General features: G+C 45.4%; 2 protein-coding genes and 1 long non-coding RNA gene across 3 annotated transcripts; 2 read left to right on the plus strand and 1 right to left on the minus strand.

Moving 5' to 3' along the window:
* Positions 1-16,659: 16,659 nt before the first annotated feature.
* On the plus strand, positions 16,660-18,135 carry Mrpl2 (mitochondrial ribosomal protein L2). Its single transcript, XM_076318534.1, has 2 exons — positions 16,660-16,910; positions 17,407-18,135. Exons 1-2 carry the CDS (start codon positions 16,676-16,678, stop codon positions 18,093-18,095), a joined length of 924 nt encoding a protein of 307 aa, XP_076174649.1. The 5' UTR covers positions 16,660-16,675; the 3' UTR covers positions 18,096-18,135.
* Positions 17,505-20,419, minus strand: Sfxn1-3 (Sideroflexin-1-3). The gene is made up of 4 exons (XM_076318533.1): positions 19,946-20,419; positions 19,631-19,807; positions 18,812-19,200; positions 17,505-18,633 (listed from the first exon to the last, which is right to left on the minus strand). Exons 1-4 carry the CDS (start codon positions 20,134-20,136, stop codon positions 18,389-18,391), a joined length of 1,002 nt encoding a protein of 333 aa, XP_076174648.1. The 5' UTR covers positions 20,137-20,419; the 3' UTR covers positions 17,505-18,388.
* Positions 20,420-22,711: 2,292 nt separating this feature from the next.
* Positions 22,712-26,014, plus strand: LOC143150158 (uncharacterized). Its single transcript, XR_012992969.1, has 2 exons — positions 22,712-25,778; positions 25,890-26,014. It is a non-coding gene; the product is annotated as an uncharacterized LOC143150158 (long non-coding RNA).
* Positions 26,015-26,737: the final 723 nt, after the last annotated feature.

Below are 26,737 nucleotides of genomic sequence, written 5' to 3' on the forward strand. Positions count from 1 at the left end.
TTAGAATATTGAACCTAAAAAGTCATTAATTATAGCAGTCTATTTCAATAGTTATAACTTTAGATCTGTTCTGTATACAATAAGGATTACAAATTGATGTTTTAATTGATTTTTAACATCGTGTTATTAACCGCCAAAAACTATACAGAAATTTTGTAAAAATAGTCTTGTACATTCGACAGTTTCCGAAAGCATCAAAGGAAACATTAAATTCCATCCCTTGAACTTAAATTTTTTCAGCTAAAAAAATATCTCGTATTTTGAGCTGCTTCAAACAGTTGTAAATCTTTAGCAACTCTCGCGAAACTATTTAATTCGAAACCAATGTAACGTACACGATTGATAATATCAACACGTCTTTATCTATAACTAGAAAACAGTTGTACTTAACGAACGAGGTGCAGCCAACAACCCTATGACAAAACCTAACCTCAATGTGAGAAGCCATACGCTTCGTGAGTGCTCGGTTGGGCTTAAAATTCTGTTCCACGTATTTTGGAACATCCTGTACACGGTCATTGGGACCCGTGCACGTTGTCGCGAAACTTGGAACAATTTACATCAAAAACCTTGGCCGTATTTACTCACGGATTACTTGGCCACAGATTCGGCTGGGAATTTTGAAGCTCACGCTTGTTAAACTTAGAGTTTCATACCCTCGTCTCTGCAGTCTCTATTCCTCTTCTCGCAGTCTACCTCGACGCTGTAAACTCCTCCTTGCCTCGCTGTTAATAATCGCCCCGCTCGACTATGCCTGCATTGTGTGTTATCTGCGCTCGACTAAACGCTCCCGTATTCGCGCAAGATGGCCACAAAATGCTCGTTTAAACGATTTTTCTATGTAGCTCCGCGGCCCGAGCAAACCGAAAACGACCGAATACGAAACAAAGATGGATACCGACGTGTTCCGGGATTCTTTTTCGCGAGAACGCCTTCGTGTTTACCCGAGTCTTTACTGGTGACCTTTAGAAGCACTCAACGAGTGCTCCGCGAGGAGCGAGCTACTCGTTAACTGTAAATGTCAACACGACGAGTCCCTCTTCATCCGACGCATTCGCGGTTCGTTCACCGACTGCGTAATTACTTTAATTGCCCTGAATTATTATTATCGTGGAAAACATATTTATTTACGAAAGAAACTCGCACGAGATCGTCCCACAACACCGACAAGTACCCTGTTCCTTTATTCGTTTATAACGAGAACGCAAATCCCTTTATCATACCGAAGAAACGAAGTGAAACGTACTTGCTTTAATTGCACCGAAAATATATTTATTTACCGAGGAAAATCGCGCGAGATCGTCTTACCTCTTTATTCGTTTACAACGAGAATGCAAATCTCTTTCAAGTAGCGAAGAAACGAAGTTCAGAGGATTAATGGACGTATTAAATCCACGACCTCTACAAATTGGTGATACAGGGTAACCACTGAAAGATTGCATTATATAGAACAAAAATAACTCTTACAAACACATGTTTTCTAAATTTTGTATTTTATTTGGAAATATAACGAAAGTGTGAAAAGCAACATCCCTCAAATGACCACCAAATAGGAAAGATAAAAAATGAACAAGTTATGACTTTTCCAAACCCTTCAGGCTTTTAGTGGCCACCGTGTATTTGTGGATATACAGCAATCTATTCTTCAGAGACAGAAGAAGTATCTACATTTATTGTCTTGATGTTTCCATATACTGAAAAAGTTACTTGGCCTCCAAGATCACCAGACTCTGCACCTCTAGATTTTAATCCAAAGAGTCACACTAAAGAAGTACTGGTATGTCTTCACCGTACAACAATCAATCTGCGACTCCAAGGACGTTCTCAATATTTACATAATCAAACATCAACTATTTATCTATTTACCAGTTTTTGGTCATTCTGCATCGTGTCAGACGTTATCCAACCGTGCCTCATAGAGTCAAGTGTACGCGCACTTAACGAATACTAACGAAAACTTGGTTAACCCGAAAACGGAGCCCCGAACGAAGAATCTTTCATCCCATAATTTTTACTTACTCTCGTACTTTCTGGCCAACGTCCACGATTTCGAAAACACTATATATATTACCCTGAAAAATTCTATACATCCGATCTTCCTTCCCTCAGTCTCGAAGACACCGATCGGGGGAAAACTGAACTAATCGGGGAAAAACTGAACCGATTAGGGGAAAACCGAACTAATAGAAGAAAAAGTGAACCGATCGGGGGAAAATTGAACTAATCGGGGAAAAACTGAACCGATCGGGGGAAAACTGAACTAATAGGAGAAAAACTGAACTAATTGGAGAAAAACTGAACCAATCGGGGGAAAACTGAATCAATAGGAGAAAAATTGAACCGATCGGGGGAGAACTGAATTAATCAGGGAAAAACTGAACCGATCGGGGGAAAACTGAATTAATCGGGGAAAAACTGAACCGATTGGGGGAAAACCGAACCAATAGAAGAAAAACTGAACCGATCGAGGGAAAATTGAACTAATCGGGGAAAAACTGAACCGATTGGTGGAAAACAGAACCGATCAGTGGGAAAACGGTTCTCCGGGAGACGGGATGGCAATTAGAGCCGCGTCTCGCGACTAACGGCAAAGTCAATCATGGCGAATCGGGACGCCCCGAATAATGGAGCATTGGCAACTAATTTGCGCCGTGATCATCGCCACAACATGATATCTCTGGTGCACGAATAGTCGTGAAGCCGCAACGAGAAATACAAAGCCCCGTTTCTGTAGTAGGTGAGGAACGAGGGAATAGCGTGGAGAGAAACGCAGAGAAGGAGGAGGAGCAGGAGGAGCACCACTAGCAGGAGGAGGAGGAGGAAGAGGATGAGGTGGCGGCGGCGGTGGCGGTGGCGGGTGGGAATAGGGATTCCATTATTTAACCGAGGTAGTTTAGGCGAGTATTAGGGGTTTGAGTTTATGACACCCCTCGGCTGTCCGGATTGCCTATTAATACGATATGAGCCTCGCTCTACGGGCGCGCCTCTGCCCGCATCATCGCGCCAGGCGGACCTACCCAGGGCGCGAATTTTTTTATCGCAACGACGTTTCGTATGAATGCGAAAATTTTCTTTCCCCGTGACACGGCCGAATCGAGCCTCAAGCCACGGATGTGCTATACGCTCCCCAGGTCGGATGTACCCCATCCCACATTTTTTTTTTCACCGAGGCGATATCTTTATTGCCTGTTTTCATTCCGGACAATCTCGCCCGGTAATTCATCCGCTCGCGATCGTTGTTTCCCACCAGGGAGAGTCCTATTTGCGCGTGTAATTCGAGGATTCCTCGCCCCTGGTGATTGCGTTCTTTCGGATATTCCACTCTAGGTAACGTTTCTCTTTTTCGATGAGGACTCCCCTTTCAGACATTGTACAATGAGGTAGAATTCGAATCCCTACACTGTCTTATTATTTTCGTGGTTATTTAACAATGATCGGGTTACGCGAGGTCCGATTCAAGACACCAAGGATCGATGATACAAGTACGGAACGTATAGTATTCACTTTCCAAGTACAATGAGAATTTCAAATCGAGATACCAGATGTTTCATGAACGTGTAACGTAAGGTGCTCTCGAATACAGATTTTGCAATGTTGTATCGAAAAACTCTGGTAAACTGGACTTTATTTCAACGAATCGAAAAATGATTTTACGAGTGCAAGGAAATGCTGGAGAATTGGAAGACAGATTCGAGAAGGTTGTATCCCAGGCACGCTACTTCGTGTTTGTTCAACATTCCATTAAAGGAGATTGATTAGGATTAGGACATTTTTCGAGATTGTACATAGTGGTATTTTATCTGATAATTGAAAATTGGGACTACCAATTATCAATATATAAAACATGGATAGAGAATTTATTGTCGAACTCGAATAAAGAGATGCATGAGGACGAAATTTGGCCGACTGGATTTTGTTTTCATAGATAGAGATTTTGGAAATAACACCAACAATGGTTTGTCAATACCTATGGTTTGTATAATTACTATATAATTACCATTATTACAATCTCTTTTTCTAATGTTATGAATGCTTCAAAGATTCTCGAACGAAGAAGTTAATGTCAGTAACCAAAGCTTCCTTCATACTGTACACGTTTACTAATTCAATTTATGAATCACTTCTTGTCTCTATAGTCCTACTTCCGCTGTGATTCTTAACTACGTAATCCAGACAACATTTAACACGCGGTTTCGTACTAAATTGTAACAATCGGAATTAGTTTTATTCGCTAGAGAAGGGAATAATTCCACACATACACGTTGAAACGTGGTACAGCCTCGATTGTTTTAGACTTCCACTTTTAATAATACATTCACTTTTCATTTAGGATCTCGCTTAACGAATTTTAAGTTTTTCCTGTCTGTCGTCCCGAGTGATTTTTCCTCTAATTGCAACGCGTACGAGAAACCGGCCCTCCCGTAGCCGGAAGTCTGCCCAGAGGCAGGTGCTTGCACGCCTCTGCAGATCCCAGAGAATCAATTACCACCTGGCTCCGTCTTCGTTCGACGAAGTTGCGCAGTTTCTTTCGAAAGCTTGCAATTCCGTCGCGGGAGTTCACGGAACAACAAGCACTAAGTAACGGACCGGGAGGTTACAGATTTCCCTGGTAACGATCTCGTTGCGGCCGCCACCACGATTCAAACTTTAACGTAAACGTTTAAAACAGCGCCACGAGAAGTTTGTACTTCGGCTTATATCCGAGTACAAATTGCCTTTCGCTTAAGAGCTAATTAAGAGGCAGTCCCGTCTCCGTCGGGAAATGGCATCGCCGCACGGGCGCAAAATATCTCGAAACCGTGGCAAACGTGTCCTGACCCCTGGACTCGTGGAACTCGAGGAGTCGTGGACCCTTCGGTGTGCAGCTATACAGACCGACCGAGTAATCGTTACGACGTACCGTGGACAGATAAGAGCATCGACTACTTCCGCCTCGATTTCCGTCCCCTCCCACGTAACACCCCCGCCGCCCCTCCAGCCACCGCTCCGGAAAGCAGAGAACCCGCCCCCCGGATTCCCCGGAGTCGTCTTATCCGCGTATATTCCTAAAGTGGCGGGTGATCCTCGATGAACCGTGACTGCTCGGGATCGACGTGGTAGGACCCGGCGTGGCAACCAGCCTCGAATCATTGAAAGCGTGTTACGTTCGATTTAAGAGTTACGAGCGACCCGGCGTTTAGACGACCGTGAACAACCGTCTCGTTCATGGCGGCGGCCTACGACTTCGATCCAAACCGAATCTCGACCAGCCCTGATGAATTCTCGTCCCTCTTCCCTTTGATCCAAGTGATTGCTGAGGTCTTCGAGTCCTCGGTGAACGGTCATACCGGGGATAGATTGCCCAGTATCCAAGAATCCTGGGACTACTTTATGAGTGCGACACTGGGAGGAGATATACTCGTCGTTAATTACGTATGTCAACACCGAGTCTCTCTTAGGAGGGACTTTGGAAATGAGGATCGCACGCGTTCGATTTGGCCTTATCGAATACCGTTCCCTCTGACCTTTAATTGCGCTGATTGATGAGGTCTTCGAGTCTTTGGCGTATGACTGTACAGAGGATGGATTGCACAGTGCTTAAGAATACGAGGACTACCCTGTGAGTGGAATTCTATGGAGAGATACTCCTCGTTAATTGGAAACGTCTATATGAGGAGTTCTTCTACGGTGGGACTTCAGGTATGAGGATTGCACATGTTCGAATTGCTCTTATTGAATACCGTTCGCTCTGGTCTCTAATCCCGGTGATTGCTAAGGACTTGGAGTCTTCGGAGTATGATTGCACAGAGGATTAGGTCTACTCTTAGGTCTTCGACCTTCGAGCTAAGTTATTGCTGAGGTTTTCGAGGCTTCAGAGTACGTCAGGACTGAGAATAAATTGCACCGTGTCGAAGAATCTGAGTACAGTATTCTCTATGGGGAACTCTGCGAAGAGTACTACTCTGTGAGAAGGTACTTCTCGTTAATTGCAAATGTCTATGACGAGTGCCTCTACAGAAGGACTATAGGTACGACTTGGTCTTGTTGAATACTGTTCACTCTGACCTCTAACCCCATTGATTGCCGGGACATTTGAGTCTTCAAGGTACGATTACACAGAAGGTAGATGGCGCAGAACCGAAAAATCCGAATTCACAAGAGGAAGTTCGTAAGGAGTATTATTTTATAAATAGAACTCTGTAAGAAGTTTTACTCTCTGAGGAGGTACTTCTCGTGTACTTTAATTATCTATTTACGTAACAATTATCTCTTTATTAGAAGTGAAGGTGTTACGTATAAGATTTTTCGTAAATTCTCTTTACCGAGGGACCCGGCTTCCTCGAATTGTAGCTACACTCGTATTAATTTCTATATTATCCAAAAGTCGTAATTCTATTCGATCGTTGCTACCGCAATTGTGCAACAGTCGTTGAAAATCGAACTCTGTTGAAACGAAGGATCGTATACGTGTCTCCGGAAATTGTATTAAAATTGTCCGTGGCAGGCACACCCAAAAGTTCAATGGTTTCTGAAACGTTTAATTTACTCGCGAGTTGCCTGACAGTTATCGAGGGCCTAGAAATAGAAACACTGTTGACGTCAAAGAGTCGTTCAAGTCACGGTAGGGTGAATGAAGAGACACTCGCTGGATATTCGACTACCAAATGTCGATGACAACCAAACTGTTGATTTGACAAATAGGTTGCAGATAGAGCGTTGGACAGAATGATTCTTAATTGCGCGTTTCAGAACAGGCGCGAAGAAATGTTCGGTAAATCTAGATAGTCGAACGGCTGTCCAACGTAATTTACAACTTCATAGACGATACAATCTATTTTAGACACCTTAGGAAGGGAAGCTCCAAGGATTCGAGTCGAGAGACGGTAAAATTTCTTTCGAAGAATCGATACTCTCGACCCGATTGAGCTCTTTACAATTAACAAATAGGTTTCTGCAAAGTAGATCGTGGAACCGGTCTCAACGAATAGTCGTCTACGAGTCACCAAAATCGAAGATTCCATCTCCAACCACCCGGGTAGCTACAACGTGGGTGTCGATCGACCATGAGAATATATGAAAGGGCGTATAGAACCGCAATAACAAAACTCCAAACTCTGTAAATATTCACCGTTTGCCCGAGCATCGTGCGGGCCACGTTAGGCAGCTGATTCCCGACCCTGTCGAGCAGGGTGGATACGCTGGATGGGCGTCGCGCGAAAGAAACGGCATGGAAAAGTAGTCGGAAATCGTAAAGTGCTCGACACCTCGGCCCTCCTGGACAAATAAGACGCCGAGTGGAGAAGACGGAGCGGCGACGACAACCGGGACGATGAGTGGGATGGTTCTGCGGTACGCTTACACTACGCAGCATTCACCGTAGGAGTGCTCGACGTCTCTCGCCTCCATTCAGCCCAAGAGGACCGCCAGTAGCTAGTAGGGGGGAGGGGGGAGGGAGTCGAGAAAGCGGAGGAGCCAGGGTGGTGGGGTGGAGGACGGGACGGGACAGCTAAATAATAATTCTCACTTAACTAACTCGGTTAACTAGCTTCGCCGCGGCTAATAATAAAGGCGTCGTCGTGAGCCACGGACGGTGAGTCTCCGGGCAGGGTGAAGGGAGGATCGTTTTCAGAGGGTACCACAACGTCGCTCGTAGCGTGGTGCTGCCCGCGGGACGTACGGGGGAGGGACCAGCCGCGGAGCGCGTCGAGGTCTGAAGTCAATTTGTCGGAGAATGCGTCGGCAACACGTGCGCCGCGGCACGACGCGCGTCCCTCCTCTCGGTTGTCCTTAGAACGGGAGCCGACGTCCGTCGAAAAACTCGAGATCCGGGAGAGTGGGGGTGATTACCAAGAAGAATCCAGACAATTAGCCAGTCGACGATTCGAGCTAGACTGGCAGTCTCCAGAAACGGGGGCCTGGGATTTCTAGAATCCCATGTGCTAAGACGAGGGGCCTACCGTTCAGTCATCTCGGAACCTCCCAGGCTGTGAGAAAAGTCGGGAAATTAGAGGGTTACCCCCGGAGTCGAACGAAACATCGGACGCACCAGGTGATGGAGTTGGGAGGCTGCTGAAAGTGGATGCAAACGAGCCGGAGTAATTCCCGGCAGGAGGAAAAAGACAAGACAAGAGGATGGGACGGATAGACCCGGACTTGCGTGTACCTCCTAAATGCTTCCTCGCAGCTACAATCTCCGCTGCACAGGGATCGAACGGGGGACTCGAGGAAAAGCCAAAGACGGTCAGGAGTATTTTTTATCGGTCAGCGGCCCGTGCTCCCACGAAAAGGTGTATCTCCCGCTACGCCTAGCCCCCCCCATAGATTCGGATGGTCCCGGGATTCGGCGATCCGGGGCGACCTTTCGGTTGTCCCGGATGGGTGGGGGGCGCTCCGCAGCCCGCCACTACGTAGGTATCCACTTATAAACACGACCCTACTTACTCTTTCCGTAGTCCTGGCCTCGTAGGACTCGCGTCAGAGCGGTAAAAGGGTAGATAGATACACGGCACGGTATTAGTAGGTATTAGGTGTTGGCCTGGGAAAGGCTGCACGTGCTTGCGAGGAATCCCATCCCTCCTGCGAGTTCGGATAATTCTTTAAGTGCTTCCTTTCCCCCTTCGCGCCTCCTCCGATCTCGCCGCTCTTACCCGGGGGCCGATCCTCGGTCTCGACCTTCCACCCCCGCACCTCTAGCTCCCGTTGCACCCTCGACCGTACTACCTATCCCCCTACCCACTTTCCTCTTTCGTCAGACCGACGTGCTCGCGGTGCTACCGCTTCGGAATCTATACACCGACTCTCTTTTCTCCGTCGTTCGACCGTCTTCGATGGATCGCGCAAGAGATCCTCCGCAGCCAGGCCCCAGACGGCTTTCAGCAATTTTACGTGTGCACGACTCCGATTCGGCTTCACCCCCGTTCCGCTCGGACGCCGCTTGTGCGCGCTCTCGACGTCGCGAGACGCCCCCTCCAGCCCCCCTTAATCTTCTTAACGCGAAGTTAAGCGTCGTCGGGGCTGGAGATGCGTCGACTTTAATGCATTCGATAATCGGATAGGCTCGAGTGGACGCCTAACGCGCTCGTCGACGCTCCGTAGATTAATTATCTATTAAGTGGGGGGTGGAGGATTGGAGAGTTAGCACGTGGTGTAGTTGACGTATCGTTTCCCGAAGAGCGAATGCTTTGGTCGAGTTACGTATCAGTGACTGGACCGGTTCATTGGTGCGTCTTCTTGCGGCGAGTTGTCGGATAGGAGGTGCTGGCGGTTGCAGTTCGATATTTTTGTTTTCATTTTGGATCCATGTGGCACAAGGTTTGCGGTATTCTGCAATTTGTCATTTAAGGCAAGCATTCATTTGTTGCAGGAGGTGAGATGCCAGAAATTGAGGACTGCGAAGAGACTAGGTGCAGGTGAAGTGGCGGTTTCGAACCTAAGCTGAAAAAATATAGACGACAAAGGAAACACATGGACGCAAATATTGAAACAATAGCTGCAAATAATGTATAGAACGAGGTAATGAAAGTAACAATGAAACGGTGATAAGGTGGTGATAGTGATACGTGTACATTTATTTGACTGATGCTTTTTTTTCAGTCGAATTGGTGCACTTAAGTGCAAATGTAAGAAACAACATAAATAGATTCTTCGAACGTAGGATACGTAGTTTAGCCACGGAAAATCTTTCCAAAAGAAGTGTCCCTTCTTCGAAATCTTGATTTTACCGAGTATATTATAAAATAATAATTGTGCAAATGGTGACATTAAGAAATTAGTATCGATGTTAATAATCATTATTGTATGCATAATTTATATTTTTCTTTTTCAGAAACTGTCTTGGAGGGGATCACAGCTCCGTGGCTGAAACATTATTCGTAATAAATTCCAATCTCACTGTACAATATTGCACTAGTCGATCAATTACTTACCTCGGAGTAATATTTTCAATTTTCAATCGAGTTGTTCATTCTTACAATTTCGTACCCATTATACATAACAAATTATTTAATTGAAGACTAAAAACCACCAAAAACAGAAAATCACAAAAATCGAAGCAATATATTATCAGTGCACTGAAATTAAAAAAAAGGGAGTATTTACTAAATGATCCAGCTAGTGTATTTAAAATAACACAAGAAGAACATACTCCACTGAATTCGATATGCACCTTTCTCTCTTTCTCTCCTTTCCAATTTTCTCTTGCTACGGCCCCCATAGGGGCGGCGTCCTTTACTTAGCAGAACAGTGTCCTAAACCGATAATAAAATTGTACAAATCGATTTGACCCTTTGTACAAATGGTACAAATTGTCCTTCGCAGTCTTCTCGATAAAATTGTAACTCTGCAAACCGTCCCTCTATTTTGCGCAACATCTGACTAGAGAGTTGCGCGACAAGTCGTCACATGCACCTGCAATCGTCCATCGTCATCGACTAGTAACGTTCAAAAATTCTCCGAGCCGCAAAGAGGCACGCGGGCTGGTACAACTCATCCTTTGCAGTCTTCTCGATAAAATTGTAACTTTGCAAACCGTCCCTCTATTTCGCGGAACAACTGACTAGAGTGTCGCGCGACAAGTCGTCACATGCACTTGCAATCGTCGATTGTCATCGACTAGCAACTTGCGAAGATTCTCTGAGTCGCAAAGAGGCACGCGGGCTGGTACAACTCATCCTTTGCAGTCTTCTCGATAAAATTGTAACTCTGCAAACCGTTCCTCTATTTTGCGCAACATCTGACTAGAGAGTTGCGTGACAAGTCGTCACATGCACCTGCAATCGTCCATCGTCATCGACTAGTAACGTTCAAAAATTCTCCGAGCCGCAAAGAGGCACGCGGGCTGGTACAACTCATCCTTTGCAGTCTTCTCGATAAAATTGTAACTCTGCAAACCGTTCCTCTATTTTGCACAACATCTGACTAGAGAGTTGCGCGACAAGTCGTCACGTGCACCTGCAATCGTCCATCGTCATCGACTAGCAACGTGCGAAGATTCCCCGAGCCGCAAAGGGGCACGTAGATCCATTTCCACGCGAAATCTCCCGCTACGATTCGGCCGATTTACGGATTCTCATTCCGCGAGGGCGACGCGCGGCATAAATAGAGTCGTTACTTTCGCAATTTGAAACGGCGCGGCTCGTAATTAGAATAATATCGTCCGCACGCGAGACTCGTAATTTCCGTAACGCGGGCGCAGTTGAGCGACGCCGCGGCCGGTAAATGACATAATTATCGCTGAATGAGCGCGCGTATCGCACAGAGGCTCGACCCCGGGTTGCAAAATTACTTCGTAACACCCAGTTTTCCGGCTCGGAGGTTCCTGCATCTGGTCGAGCACGCGCGCTCGCGCGCTTTAACTCTCTCTCTCGCCGACGACGACGAACAAAATAATCCTGGAGACACGGGCCGCGCATTTTGTTCGCGTACACGCGAACGGATCCTCGACTTCGTCGACAAGGACGTCTAGGAAGCCATTACAAGCGAAGGGAGGGGAAAGGGTCTCGGTGGCGATGCCGATGCTTCGTGGCGGAAAAGTCAACGAACCGTTCGAAGGTTCCCGAGCATCTGGATGAAATTAACTCGAGCGGGTCTTCCGCAGACAGACTGTCTACCGCAGCCTGGGCCGCGGCACATCCAAGATATTTGTGTTGTCCTTTGATGACCCGAGGTTCTCGAAGTTCGACGATCGAAACTCCTACTATCGACCCCCTCGTCGCGAATGAATGTTTAAAAACCGGTAGACGCGCGCGAACCGGGCCCGAGCTGGAAACTTTTGCATCGGGACCTCGCCCCGGCGGCGGTTGGGTGGAGAAAAAGTTCAGTGAAATAATGAAAAAAAAAAAAGAAAAAAAAAGAAAGAAAAGAGGAGACGACGACGATACCAGCGAGAGAGGATGCTTGAAATTCGGCGTCAACGGACCGGGAGGGGGATGGAAAAAATTCGCTAATTCATCCTCGTTTTTCCGATCGAAGACAATCGGGCGTTGCGTCGCCACCACGGTCGGACACAATGGGGGGCAGTGGCGGGCGGACGGATGAAAAGCTCGCCGTCGGGGGCCGGAGGCATTGAATTCGTCGCGGCTGGATTTATAGGTAATTATTTTTCTCGAGTCCGCGTTAACGTCCTGCGAGCGCGTTAGACGACAACGGTGCAGCCACCGTTCGGGGGGAGGGGGCTCGTGGGAAGGAGGGGGTACACCGCGGACGTGTTCCGTCGAGCGAATATCTCCGGGCGAACGAGAGCCATCGCTGGGCGTGGAAACTGAAGCCTGATCGTGTCGCGGATGTACATTTTCTACCAGGGGGGATCGTATTCAGGGGAACGACGCAGCTCGAGACGCGGGGGGTTTCCGTCCGTGGGTGGAGGAACGAGCTGATACAGCCGTCAGCGGGCAGGAGGGGGAGGGTGTGAGAGGGTATATAACGCGACAATTGCCGGATGCGACGATTCGCGCGAATCGCGCGCGCGGGGACTTAGGTAGGTAGGTGAATCTCACCGTGAGGCCGAGTGGAACACCGGGATCCTACGGAGGTGTGAGGGCGGTTGGGATGAGGACGATGCAAGATACGGCGTCGGGAAGAGGAAAGAGGGACGCGCGAGGGGCGAGGGATTGTATAGATACATCCCTGCGGCGGTGGTTTGTAATATTATGATAACCCTCCCTGGCTGCCTGGCTGCCTCAACCCCTACCCTCGTTTCCCTCCTACGCGGCCCAGGCTGCGCGGCCACCCTCTTTCAGCGGCCATGTTGCCGGGAAATATGATTATTGTTATTATTTGCACCCTCCTTCGACCGCATCCTCCTGACTCCTCACCTCCTCGTGGCAATCCTCTCATCCTGGCCCCCCTCCGGTGTTCTGTCCCCCTACCCCCGATCGTGCTTTCCGTCTTTCTTTCTCCATCGTCCACCATCGTTTCGCTAGCGATCCTCCGCGAGCTACCCTTCCGCCTCGCGGTCCTCTCTCTTCTCCCCTTTGGTGTCTCTTTCTATCCTCCCCCCTCTCTCTTTCTCTCTCTCTCTCTCTGTTGCATCCTCTTCGCTCGTCCCTCGATCAAACTCGATTTTCCTCCACCTCCTGTGCGCGTCTCCTAGGTCCTGCGAGGCGGGCGGCTCTTCGCCCGCTCGGCGAATTGAGAGGAAACGAACGAGAACAGGTCCGAGGCAACCACCCGTCAACAGAGCTTCTCTCTTTATCGTGCCGATTCCCTATCGGCTCCTTCTCGTCTAGCCTCTCTCGCGTCTCTCCGCTTTATCGGCTTCTTCCCCGTCTCTCTTCTTCCGCGGTCGCCTGCGAAACTTTACGATGCGAAATGCCATCCTCCGCGTCGCACTTTTCAACCCTCTCTCTTTCTTTCTCTCTCTCTCTCTCTCTCTCTCTCTCTCTCTCTCTCTTACTCTGTGGCTTCGTTTTTTTCCGAAGCGGTTTTTACTTTTTATTTTTCGCCCCCTTCTTGTCCCTCTTTGTCTCCACGCTGCCGCGCTTTCCCTGTCAGCCTTTTTTCTTTCCGAACGCGCAGTTCATCCGCAACTAGTCCCCGCGGAAACATTTCATCGACCGAGACCATCGCGTTCTCCTTTTCCTTCCTCTTTTTTTTCCGTTTTTTTCCTTTTACTCTCTCTCTCTCTCTCAGGTACTCCTCCGGGCTGTTTTTCACCACCCTCTCGCGGAAAGTTTCCTCGCGTGACTAATATTGAGAAGTATCGCCGCTCGGGCGCGAGAGTGAGAAACGTCGACCTGATAAACGGAAACTTTCTTCCTCGAAAGGGGCAGTTGGGTGAATCCTCCCTCAAACGTAATATTCCTGATGAAATAACCTCTCCGTCTTCTTCCGTTTTCCGGACTGGACATCGAAACAAAAAATAGAAAGAGAGAGGAATAATCGAGACATAACGAAAAAAAATTGAGAGAGGAATCATCATCGCAGCATCTTTCTCTTCTGGCTTCCATCTTCGGGGCTGAACGTAAGAAAAAAAAATAAAGAGAGAGAGAGAGAGAAATAATTGACACATCTTTGTCTTTTGGCTTCCATCTTCGAGGCTGGACATAACAAAAAAAATAGAGAGAGAGAGAGAGAGAGAGAGAAATAATTGACACATCTTTGTCTTTTGGCTTCCATCTTTGGGGCTGAACATGACAAAAAAAAATAGAGAGAGGAATAATCGACACATCTTTGTCCTCTGGCTTCCATCTTTGGGGCTGGACATGACAAAAAAAAATAGAGAGAGGAATAATCGACACATCTTCGTCTTTTGGCTTCCATCTTTGGGGCTGGACATGACAAAAAAAAATAGAGAGAGGAATAATCGACACAACATCTTTGTCTTCTGTCTTCCATCTTCGGGATTGAACATGATAAAAAAAAATACAGAGAGAGAGAGAGAGAGAGAGAGAGAAATAATTGACACATCTTTGTCTTTCGGCTTCCATCGTCGGGGCAGGAGGTAAATAAAAAAAAACTAGAGAGAGAAATCCGAAGCATCAAAACTTAAATATCCCTGGCACGTCTCCCGAAGCGAACGTCGCGGATACGGCGTCGACGTGCAGGCCATTTCCTGCAAATTCGACTAATCGTGTTATTCGAGTTCTTTCCCGGCTACGCGCGCGCATACGTACGTATATAACGCCCGGGGAGCGTTAAGTGTAACGAGAACCGTGGCGTGACGTAAGAAAAGAAGAAATAAACGAACAACCTGGGCACGAGTGGGGGAGGGCAATAGGAGTAACGACGAGGAGGAGGGGAAGGGGGGGGGTGAGGTGGCGCGAACGACGAAGGAACGAACGAGCACGGTTGGAAAGAAAGGAAAAAGAAGGGCAGCAAGGAGGTGGTGGTCTCGGTCTCGTAGCAGTCGCGGGAGTCGTGGTAATAAATGGGCAACACGAGCGCTTATAAGGGGTAGGTAATCTAAAGCTTTCGAGGCGGTAGCACGGGCGGGGAGCGCCGTAGAAAGCGAGCAAGGTGGAGGTTTCAGAGGGGCCGAGGAAACGCGTGGAAAGGGGGTTTGGGAGCGGCGAGAGTGGGTGGTAGAAGGAGGGAGGTGGAGTGAGAGAGGAGGTGAACGGGGAAGAGCGGTGTGTAGGATGAGAAGAACCGGCTGGAGGAGGAGACCGTGGAGGAAGGGGGATAAGGGTGGTTACGGTGAGGGTGTGAGATAAGGTATAAGGTGGGTAAGATGGCGGACAATTTGCCGCTCGACTACTCTTGCCCGCACCCCTCCCTCGACGATTCCACCCCTCTCCCGCTGGCCTATGTACCGGGTAATAGATGTTCCTCCTTCGCGACCGACAGAGAAACGTTGAACGCGCGCGCAAGCAGTCTCCCTCCCTCCCACCGTGCTCACCGCTGTCTCGCTTTCTCTCTCTCTCTCCGTCTCGCGCAGGGATACACTACGCGATGTTCCCGTCCTGCTTGCGCGCGAAACGTGCGCGACGATGAGAGGGAATCACACGTGCACGCGAACGACACGAACACGCCGGGGAAAGTTTGCGACCGAGCCCTCGCTCTCTCGCATACACACGGTGGAAACTGGCTACGCGGGGTATTCACGTCCGCGGTACGTAGGTATTTTAAACGCTCTCCACACCGTCACCTGCCGCCACCACTGAACGCCCCTCCCTCCGCTTCCCCGCTCAACACCCCACTCCCTCCCCGCGAGCGTCACCAACCGCCGGCCTACCCGCCAGACCGCACCAGCATGCTCTCTCTTAGCATTCCATCCGCCATCTTCTCACTTAATAAAATAATTACCCCAGGCCAATTAAGCGTTCCCTCCCCTCGCGCTGTTCGTCCCCTCGGTCCGTCCTTTTCGCGCTCGGCTCGCTTCTTCCTCGTCACCGGGAGCCGCGTACACGCGAACCTCTTCCTCTCGCGTCGCGAGCGATTTCGACGTTCCGAGTCCTTGTGCGATTATTTCGAACGGTAAGGATACCGCGAGCCGATAGAGAAATAGACGCGTCACCGAACGAACGGTTAGTTTTATTCCGTTTTCTTCGAACGAGCGCCCGGCGCGATTTCGAAGAGGTTATAAACCACGCGAGCGCGTCCGCTTCCCGCGTTCCGTGCGGGACGCTTGTCGTTGTTTAACGGCTCGCTACGCATTTTTCGTCGGGTAGGGGAGATTTGACGCGCGCGTGTGATAATGCATTTTACATTTATGCGCCTGGCGAAAATTTAGCGTGAAACGACGGTGCGTTGCTCGTCGGCACGGAAAATAATTTATTGATTTCCGATAACGGTGTTTTATCTTTCGTACAAATATAATGGACTCAATGACGTACCCGGCAAACTCGGCGCTGTCACGTTTTCACGTTGAATGTCCGCATGGTTCTCGTTCGACGATCGTTGATCGATTATATCTTTGATCCGAGCCGGTCAGTGAATTTGATTAGATTCGTTCGAGCAAGAGTGTCGTAGTAGATAGTCGATTTGTTCGTTGGATTTCGATGCACTACTTTGAAGCACTTTTAGCGATTTGATTTCGATAACGGAATACTACGGGTTATTCGAAATAATAGAAAGCGAAACGATACTGAATGTGCAATAAAATTTAGAGACTAAAGATCTTTGGAAATATATCCAGCGCCATCTGTGTAGCGCCGTGTGACTCAAGCGTGTTTTCAACGGCAGGTCTTGCCGTGATTTTGAAACGAAGCTGAATGCGCAACGTATCGAGTGGCAGCACTGTTAGTCTATATCAAAAATGGCCGTTCTATCGTTGTTTCGTAGTGTTTTTTTCAAACAAGTCGGTGAATTTTTTAGTATAAATGTACCCGTGACGTGTCAAGCGCAACGGAGAACGCATCAGTGGAACTTGAAGAAATTACCGAAGCCAGGAGTTGATGGCATTTCTTACCGAAGAATTGTACATTTTAAAGATGAATACACCGTTGAGCCCTTGAAGGTTACAAATTTAGCTGGCAGAGATCCTGTTTCAGGTACGTATTGAATCAATGTTTATTAATTCGTGATGATTCTTGTTACTTAAAAAATAAATCCAGTTGATACTCATTTCGGTGGAAGTGAACTATATTATGAATTAGAATGTGGATACTTGAATTTTTCAACAGCTCCGCCATTAGTCGGTAACTCAGTTTTTTCCATAGTTGAATAGTTGGACAATTAACTTACTCGTATAAATTATGCGTATCTATTAAGTGTATTTGCTAATTAGCAACAGAGGCGGATTTAGGAAATGAGAATTATGTTTTCAAACTTCATTTACAAACAAGAATCTTTGATCGAATAAGCCTATTTGTAATGGAATAGTTATTAGGAATTTTATTCTTACCTTCTCATAACAGTTTCTTTACTTCAAAACTTAAATTCCTTATCACAAACATATTGTTCTATTACGAACAACTAATAAGTACATCATAAGTTTATAGAAAGTAAGATATTAAAAATATAATAAGTTTTATATCGTTAAAACAGGAAGGGTAATAGCAAACGGTATTGGTGGAGGTGTTAAACATAAATATCATTGGATTTATTGGATAAGAAATGGGCCCACTGATTTGAAAGAAAACCCAAGGGAAGATAGAGTGTTGGCAGTATTTAAAGATGGATGCAGAACGAGTTACGTTGCTTTAATTGGTTCAGGAAGAGAATTAAGATACATTCTTGCCACGGAAAATATGAAAGTAGGCGATATAATCAAGACGCACCAGGGTATTCCTCGCAATCCTATCAGACCTAACGAAGGAGATGCTTATCCATTAGGGGCATTACCCCATGGGACAGTGGTAAACTGTGTCGAGAAGTATCCAGGATTTGGAGGTTGTCTCATCCATGCCGCTGGAACCTATGGGACAATAGTGAAACGCGATGACAATAATCGCGTTCTTATAAAAATGCCAAGTAAGAAATTGTTCAATTTAGACGAAAAATGTATGGCGACAGTCGGTAGGTTGTCAAACATATTGCATGGGAGTACACCTATTGGTAGCGCGCAAAAGAATCGAGAACTTGGAAATCGACCGAGGAGTGGTCTCCGGCAAAAGAAAACTGGTAGATGTGGTCGAAAAGTTAGACGTTTACCTCCTCCGCGAAAGTTCGATTGGACTAAGAAACAGACAACTGAAACGCTTGTCTTAAATAAAAATAGCCTCCGTAGCATATAAATAATAGTCTGATAGAATAAATGGTTTCTTTATTGTACTACATTTATTGTCCTCGTTAATTGTTCTCGGATGATAATCAGTTCCCTGAATTACTCTTACAGCTTGCGTTCAATGGAGAAAACCACGGAGATATGTCCTCAGAGTTCTTGGAACCCGATGGCCCATACGTTTCCGTCGCATTGAAAAAACCGCGTGCGGCTCTGTTCACCGTCATTACGCTTCTTGAACTCTCTCAAACTTGTGACGTCTTCGTTCGTGCATTTGCTCGTAACAGTGTCAGACTTTAGTGCCGTTCAAAGTCCTTTATTGTAATACACCGTTTGCACACTGGGATGACTCGAATGTATGTGTTCCCGTACGTCGGGTTCCAGTTCGTCCACCGAGATGGGCACACGTTGCACGAACAGGGCACAGCAGAGAGGAGTCGCGAAAGTTAGACATACTCCGCAAATCATGACCTGTATAGGGACAGCTGCCCATCTGGCATTGCGTAACATTTTTCGTCGGTCCATGAAGTTCATTGTTAGAGGTGCCAATACTGAAAGTCACGTAAAATTCAATGGAAATTAATCCGTATTGGTTCACGAGAGGAACGCTCAACCCTCGGAGGACTTCTTTTGCTTTCTTAATCGACTCACCGCTTCAGATTGTTCTGTGCAACGGTCGAACGCTACAGAGATCATCCTAGGGTTGTTACCGATATTAATAATGCTTACTCATGCTCGGTGAAGCCATAAGGATACGTGAAAGTGTCACAGCGATGATAGCTTTCCTAGCGGCATGTTTGCTGTTCCCAACCTTCGTGCCCTCCTCTGTTTGCAACTCGATGCCGTTTTGCAGCTCGGACATCCTCATGAAGGGTATGTTCACGCAATTGGCCGCGGCTACCGCGGCCAACGGTACCAATCGGCCCACCAACGGGGGCGCATTTCGCAAAAGTCGATTCAAGCCGAGAGCAGTCATTACCGCCCCACCGGTTGCGATGGCGTAGCTCTGTAGGATCGTGTTCATTGGTATCGGACTCGAGCCGCTGCGGTTCGTGTAATTGACTAGCGCGTTGAACGACTGGTTAACCCATTGCCAGGTTATCACATGCGCCGTTGTCCTGCAGAATAATAAATGAAGTCCCCCCGATCAGGTTTGTCGTGTTTGAATTACACGTGCTCCGACCGACGTCGATCGACTACAACCGTATTTCCGCGAACAACAATCGTGTCAGTGGTTTCCTCGTCGACCTTGGTACACGGTTCGATCGACGTTCGCGTCTCGCAGTGAAGTTACTCGACGATAATGAAATTCCTCTCAGGGTTCGCTCTCACTTTTATCTACTCGCTCGGAAACGTGACCGTGGATCGTTGCTCGCTTAATTGGGCTAGCACGCGGCGTGAATCGATTTTGAAATTGAACGGGGTGAAAGGTCTCGCGTCTAGCTTTATCGTAACGGTTTGTACGAACTCGTTCGCGCGAGATAAGCGATAAGTTACTCGGATCGAGCACAGCTTAACCGCGAGACAGAGTGTCTGGTGTATACGCACTTGTAGAACGTCAGCATGCAGCCGGTTATCATCATGTTCATGGGCACCTGGGCGCTCATACGGCCTATCAGCAACATTTTCTCACCCGTGTCGGGATGGTAGGCGCTGTCGTACAGGTATTTACAGTTCCACAGTTCGTTCTCGGTGACACCCAACTGCGCCAGGCTACTCCCCTTCCTGCATCAATGGTGCCATTAATAACGGAATACGGTGACATCTAGACGAACGGTGACTCGACAATGGGGAAGGTAAGTACTTCAAACGGTGGACACATGTTAGCAGCATCGACGATGGATGCAACACGGTTGGAAATACCTGTACTTGGTGACGACGTCCCGGGCATGCTCGAGCTGTTTCCCATCGACGAACAGATTCAAGGGATTCGTCACGGCGAAAAAGTGCAGTGCTCTGCCCCGGTAGGTGTTTTGATCCCAGTAGGGCTTCTCGATGTCGATTCTCCGATCGACCATGTCAGTCGGATCGCTGAGATCCTTGCTCTCCGACATCTTGCTAATCCTTTTTCGTAATCCGTTCTCTCTCTCTCCTACCACCTGCCTGTCGCTCACCCTACCACGGTCCCTGCCCCACCATACGCTGTTACCGGTTTCACAGAATCCACTAGATCCCTGTCCAGGCGACGTCCTTTCGCTACTCGAGGCTCAGGAGGACTCCAGCCAGCCTGGTCCTAGTCGTACACGCGAACCTGTTACAATGCTGTCTATCTCGGCGCGGACTGACCCGTTCTAGCGTTCACGGCAACGTCTCAACATCGAGAGTTCGGTCGTTTCACTCGCCCCCGCGACCGTTCGATCCATCGTGGCTTCGTACGCCTCCCTCTTCCCTTCTTCTCACCCCCTGTGCCCTGTTATCGATGAGACGCACGCGCGCGCAACCACCACCCGTCCAATCGGCGTTTGTTTCGGTTACCAAGAGATGGGGGGCACGTTTACCTAGGATCTCCAATTTAAAGTAGAACTTGTAGACATATTTAGGATTTTAGAAAGCAGAATAATAAGATCGTTCGGGAAACGTTTATTTTTCTTTTCATCGAAATTTTGCAGGTTAGGTTTCGATTCCTGCAACTGAAAGTTCGGTGCGGATTGGTCCGGTCTAGGGTATGTATCGATCCGGGTGAAGGATGAAAGGGTGGCAATCTGAACCCTCATTGATGGTTTCACGATACTCTACTAGATGGAGACACTGTAGCCTCAGGGCGGAGGGAGGCATAAGATTCAGAATTTGAACGATTAGAGGTTAATGGTCATCGCGAGGTATTAATGTACTTTTGTATTGTGGATTATCACGGTGTCTTTGACTTGCACCGTTACTCGATAAGGCCGTGTTCCGCGTATTTCGACGTTCGACGATATATCTTTCCGCGTTCAACGTGCAGGGGAACTATGCTCCCTCTCGAATCTCTCTTTGGGTGTTATCTATCGGATAAATGAGAAAAGAGAAATGGTGACGCGTCGATGAATCGCCGCGAGAAAGCACACCACACCTCGTTCAACCTTTGAACCGCGTGTTTGCACAAAGAACGCGTCGATGTGCTAATTATGAGTCTTCAGTGACGGTTGACAGTGCTCGTCAATGATACGAGCAATGTTAACATTGACGCGGATTTGGCCTTGTTACAGGCTGGTCGGTGCGTTAACAAGGTCATTTTCGATTGCAAAGTTCAGTGACTGTATTACGATTAAACGACGAACTTTCTAAATTGACACTGGTCACGTCGATCCAGTTCGTAGTAATAACTGACTTTATAACGTTCAATTTAATTATAGAGGCCGATCGATCTTGACAAATTTATTCAATATCGAAGTTATCTAGATGACCCTGAATCCTCTTTACTTCCGATACTTGTTACAAAGTAAACTTACGTACAGTGTTGGTCAGAAGATTAGTAACTTTTTAGAGAGAAAGTGTTTTAATCCCATCTAAAGGTTTCATTGAAAATTTTACCGTTTCCTGTTAGAAGAATATTATTTTAATTTTAGGAATGTGTAAGATAAAAATTACTATCACGAACATTATTTATTATTTAAAAACGTAAAAAGTTTCGGAATTAATCTTTTTTATGTTCGATTGTTTTGTTCGGTACGTTTCTTCTGGTCATCATTTAAGAATAATTGTTTCGACCATGTTTTCCAGATAAGTAACAACAACTGTCGAGCAACAGTTCATATCAACAATTGTTTACTTCTTCGAAGAAGTTCACCGAGAGAGGTTGTTACGAATTCGCAGCGATAAAGTATTTTAATCGTCTCGAAGTATACGTAAGTGATACGCGATTAATATGCAAGGATAATATTTTCAATTAAATGTTTGAATATGTACGGAAAAAGGTACGTGCACTTTGATAGATCGAAAGATGTTCTAAACTTTTGGGTCACAGCGTACACCGATCTGGCTCGATTTTTCAGCCCGATTTCTGGTTCATTTCTATCATTTTCTATTACAAATTTCTACAAGTTCTAGATATTTAATATATTAATAATTAGGGAAATATTAACTTCTCTTATCGTATGTTAATTAGATCAACTTTTTTCCAAGCGTGATCTTAGTTAGGTTTGAGAGAAATTGGATCGCAATTCAAACGAATTTTATCTGCGGACCGATACGACTGGAAGCAATACATAGCTAGGAAAGAGTTCAGAGAAGTCGTGTCATTCTGAGGTCAATTTATATATTTTTACGATGGTGTGTAATATTTACATATCATTTATAACATTTACAGAATTCTAAGTTTAACGTTGAAGATAATACACGTGTATTATCTGTTTGTTCGAGAATGTAGACGTAATTGGTCTTTGTACCGTAAAATTTATGCTTATCTTTCCTCCCATGTATCATTTTTCACTTTTCAACGTACAAGGAAGTAAAGTATTTTAATCGAGATAAATTTAGAAAACGTTTTTCTTTGCGGAAAGACGTGTCTTAAGATCGCCTGACAACGTTTTTTACCATTAGAAAAAGTTTGCTCTTTTTAACGTATGTACGTGTATAAACACAATTGCATTTAAGTTGCATCTTGCAGTTTTTATTATATTTAGAATCACTATGTAACGTTCGTTAAATTGTAGATCCGAGTACAGTGACTAATAATCTCTAGGATTATTATAAAAAATTCTTCAAATTCTTCAAACGCCATTTTCATTGTGCACGTGCACATATTATTGCTGTCTTACATGATGAAATCTGCTCTCGCATAATTCTTCTGTGAAAGAATCTTCGTCGATGTTCTGGTATAGTAGCTACAACATTTTCATTAGTGAAACCATCAATGAAATGTACATGTTCAATTCATGGAATGTCGATACGAAATTGTACAACTTACTAATCGACGTTAACACGAATCACATAATCGAACTTCAATAGTCCGAATCAATAAACGCAGCTTGTGTAAACAAATGAGCCATCATTTTATCGAAAAATAGGGATACATCGTATGTTCGTTATTTGCAAAACTGTTGGACAATTTTCAAGAATTCTCTACGAAATTAAATTCTACACGAAAGAATTTAATAAATCATTGATCTATTTTAATAAAGTAAAAGACGAAAGTAGCTCATCTGATGTGTAAAGTTGAGGAAAAACAAACGTTCAACTTAACTGTAATACTCGTTCCCGACAGTAATTGTTGTCGTTTATCGAGATCGCGTTACGAAAACGTACGAGAATATTTCGTTCGGCTAACAGTTAATATTTTCGGTTTGCGTCTACGCCAATGCGTTCCATTTATCGTTTGTTATCGTTTCCTTTAAACTCGTTTCGATGCTTCTCTTTCACAACATCGTTACGCGATGGATTGTTATACACGATCACCTTATTCCGTCACAAAAATGCGCGTAATTGCTGGTGGGGCGACTGATCCGATTCGTTGGTAACTTACGATTTCCGCCATAGTACTATCACTCGTAACCAAACGAGTACAAACATCATTCTTATATGGGTCACATGGCTCTCTGTGGATTGTGCCACGAGTGAAGCACGTGCGGGAGTTGCGGTGGAGGGGAGTGACCTTGAGCAGCCAATTAATCACGTCCTGACCGCGTAGCCCTTGTACTACCGAAAACATTCCGAGTGGCTTCTTTCCAAACCACTCGATAGCACCAAACGGAACGTATCCACTCGCCTGGACGCTCACCTATTCCGCTCGCTGCGTCGAGCGGTTAATCGCACAACGTCCCACTTGCGCGTCAGTTGTTCGCACATGCAACTGAAACCGAAAACGAAAGGCACGACGAGGTGAGTTGTGCGCGAGCAAGAATTACCAGTTTGCGCCATTACGGGTGATCGTGCGCCACGTTTGCGCCGATCGTTCGCGAAAGTATGCTAATTCGAGCGGTGAAATTCAATGGGGTTACTCGGTTCTGCTTGTGTTGTTTACTGCTCGGTCTACGGTTAATTAATCAGTCATTAGGGTATTGTAATATTTATATTAACGGGTTCGTACGATATAACGACATATTTTCGATTTGCGAGTGCAGAAGCATCCTAATTGGTTTCGATGTTTATTTCTTTGTATATTTGTAAAAGGGTGGGTCAGTTTACGGGCAATGAGATATTCAGGCCGTGAAAATTTTATGCTAGTGTTCTGTGGAACGAGATCAATGTCGTTTACGACAGTTTTTTTGCGGGGGGGCTATTTTTATACTTCACCTGCTGGCTTTATAACGATATTGTTGGTTACTGGGGCGATAACATAATTCGCTGGACTATAATTCCACTTGACAGGAGGATTGACATGTAATTGACCAGTGGTGATTCTGCGTACAGGTACGAACTACCTTTGGGCAAACATTCGTGAGACCGTTACTGAAAAGTGATTAAAGAAAAGTAAACATTTGAATAGTCAGATTATATTTATCCTAGCAATCGCACGAACGAGTACATTTTATTACATAGAGAAAAAAAGAAGACAAATAATCTTGCTGAACAAAATCATTGTTTACCAAAGTGCACCTAATAATAGAATGATTAAACAGTGCATATTATTACATAGGAAAAGAAAGACAGATAATCTTGCTAAACGAAATCATTGTTTACCAAAGTGCAAGTTCATCTAACGACAGAATGATTAACCTAATCGGATGATGATCATCCCCCTTCGGGTTATTGTTATCGAAATATTCTTAATTAATTCACCTTCAAATTATCAACATCATTTTTTGTACACAGTGCAGATAAATTTGTTAAATATTCCCGTAACTTGAGGTATGTGTTTTAATATTTAATATTTTTATTTTAACATTGGATACTTTTTCAACATTATAGGCAGGTAATTATTTTTACTTTTAAATATAGGTATAAGAAAAATAGTTTTGATACGAAATTTAAACTTTCGAGTACCAAGTGCACCCTCATCCCCATTGATTAGGCTACCCTTATGCAGCGAACTATCTGCACACTGCATGTGATGCTTTTAAGCGAGTTCGATACTTTCACCGGAATCGATTCCAATGGATTCCGCTCTTCCATAGTCGTGTCCCAGCGAATCTCGCCAGTAATTGCATACCGTGAGGACCAGAAAGCAACCTTGCTCTTCACGCAAAATGGAGGCCACGGATGTTCGGATCGACGAACCATAAACACGGTCTGACACGATAAACTGCTCGGTCTGTCTCTCTCTTTTCGATTGTTGTCAATCATCGCCCGCGTTTCTTCGCAATTACTTGTCCACGAAACAATGAAATTATTCGCGAATTATGCAAAGCAGGAATATGGAAATTACGGTGGTCAGGAGACCAGAAATTTGATCGTTGTCGAGATTTTTCCGCGAAACGTACTTGAACAAAGTTTCTAAATATTATATCTAGCGCGGTCGATTTCAATTTTTATACCGTTACTGACATTGAGTGCAAAGAACATTCTGGGAATTTTCTCGCGGAAAAAGTTTCGAAAGTCGAGCGAAATAATTTCGTGGAATCGAATTTTTATAACCAATCGAGTGGATCAGTGTTTCTCAAACTTTACCGACAGAGGTGAAATAAAATTGATGAAACTGTGGTCTGGTGGAGTGCCAAGTTATCGTCAGCCTCGAACTGACAAGAAGCAACTCCCGATCGATGATTTCTGATTATAATGAAACTTCGTATACATAGATGGAGCATTGAAAAATATTATCCTGATACTCGTGTTCAAAGAGGTGAGTATCTATTTAGTTAATTATTTGAAAAACTAATGGAGTTAGAAAAAAATTTTGAAAATGAAAAAAGAAAAATTATATGATCTAAATCAAATTTTCACCAATTTATAGGTGATGCCACTGTAAACAACCAGGATCGCCTTTTTGATAAATATCTGAATAATCACAGTCGCCTCATATATGGTTTGACGAAAATCTTTATAATTTTGAGGATTATTTTTATCCTTTGAATGTGGATATCAACCAATAAAAAGATCTATGTGTAATTTGGGTCATTTACAAAATTCCTCCTATCGTGCATTCAGAGTTATATTAGACTGTCTGGCGCCTTCTAAAGATATAAGTAGCATAAACTGTAAACTGGTTTCACAAATTTTTAAAAAGAGGAAAACGTGACCACTCCAGTCTTATTGTGACTCCTGTGTGACGACTTACTGAACAATTCACGTATCGTTCCTTGAGCAAAGTAGAAGTAGATAACCGTGAGTTTGAGAAAACAGGAATGCCTATCTTAACCACAACAGTTTATTATAAAACATTGCAGAAGCACTTCTTTTAAAACTTCACGAAGACGAGATTTCAAGTTACGTGCGTCAATGTAAGATCGAAATTGCTCACTATTACACTGATATCAGCCACATAATCCCACACTTTACATTCGTTGCCAATACTTTCTCGTCATTATCTACGTTATTGGTTTGCCACTTTAACCGTTTTATTTTCCTCATTCATAAACGATTATCAAATAAGTCTACAAAATACGTAATCTGATTGAAATATTCACTACCTAAATGGTAGCATTAAAAACTATTTCATTCAATATACAGAACTCTCAGTCTCGTGAGTCGTTTATCATTCCTGTGGTTTGTAACTATTGATCCTAATCATTGGGCTCGTAAGGACTCTATGCTAGTTTTATTTCTATTTGGCCAACAGGTTAAAGCGATCTAATAGTTACT

This window comes from Ptiloglossa arizonensis, chromosome 8, assembly GCF_051014685.1.
Source record: "Ptiloglossa arizonensis isolate GNS036 chromosome 8, iyPtiAriz1_principal, whole genome shotgun sequence".
NCBI lineage: Eukaryota > Metazoa > Arthropoda > Insecta > Hymenoptera > Colletidae > Ptiloglossa > Ptiloglossa arizonensis.

What these genes read in the sequence shown, in the direction of transcription:
- Mrpl2 (XM_076318534.1), top strand. Translation starts at nt 16,676, where the DNA reads ATGGCCGTTCTATCGTTGTTTCGTAGTGTTTTTTTCAAACAAGTCGGT. An exon ending in TGGCAGAGATCCTGTTTCAG is followed by an intron (nt 16,911 to 17,406) that starts GTACGTATTGAA and finishes TCGTTAAAACAG; the next exon opens with GAAGGGTAATAGCAAACGGT.
- Sfxn1-3 (XM_076318533.1), bottom strand. Translation starts at nt 20,136, where the DNA reads ATGTCGGAGAGCAAGGATCTCAGCGATCCGACTGACATGGTCGATCGG. An exon ending in GACGTCGTCACCAAGTACAG is followed by an intron (nt 19,808 to 19,945) that starts GTATTTCCAACC and finishes CCATTGATGCAG; the next exon opens with GAAGGGGAGTAGCCTGGCGC. An exon ending in TGCATGCTGACGTTCTACAA is followed by an intron (nt 19,201 to 19,630) that starts GTGCGTATACAC and finishes ATTATTCTGCAG; the next exon opens with GACAACGGCGCATGTGATAA.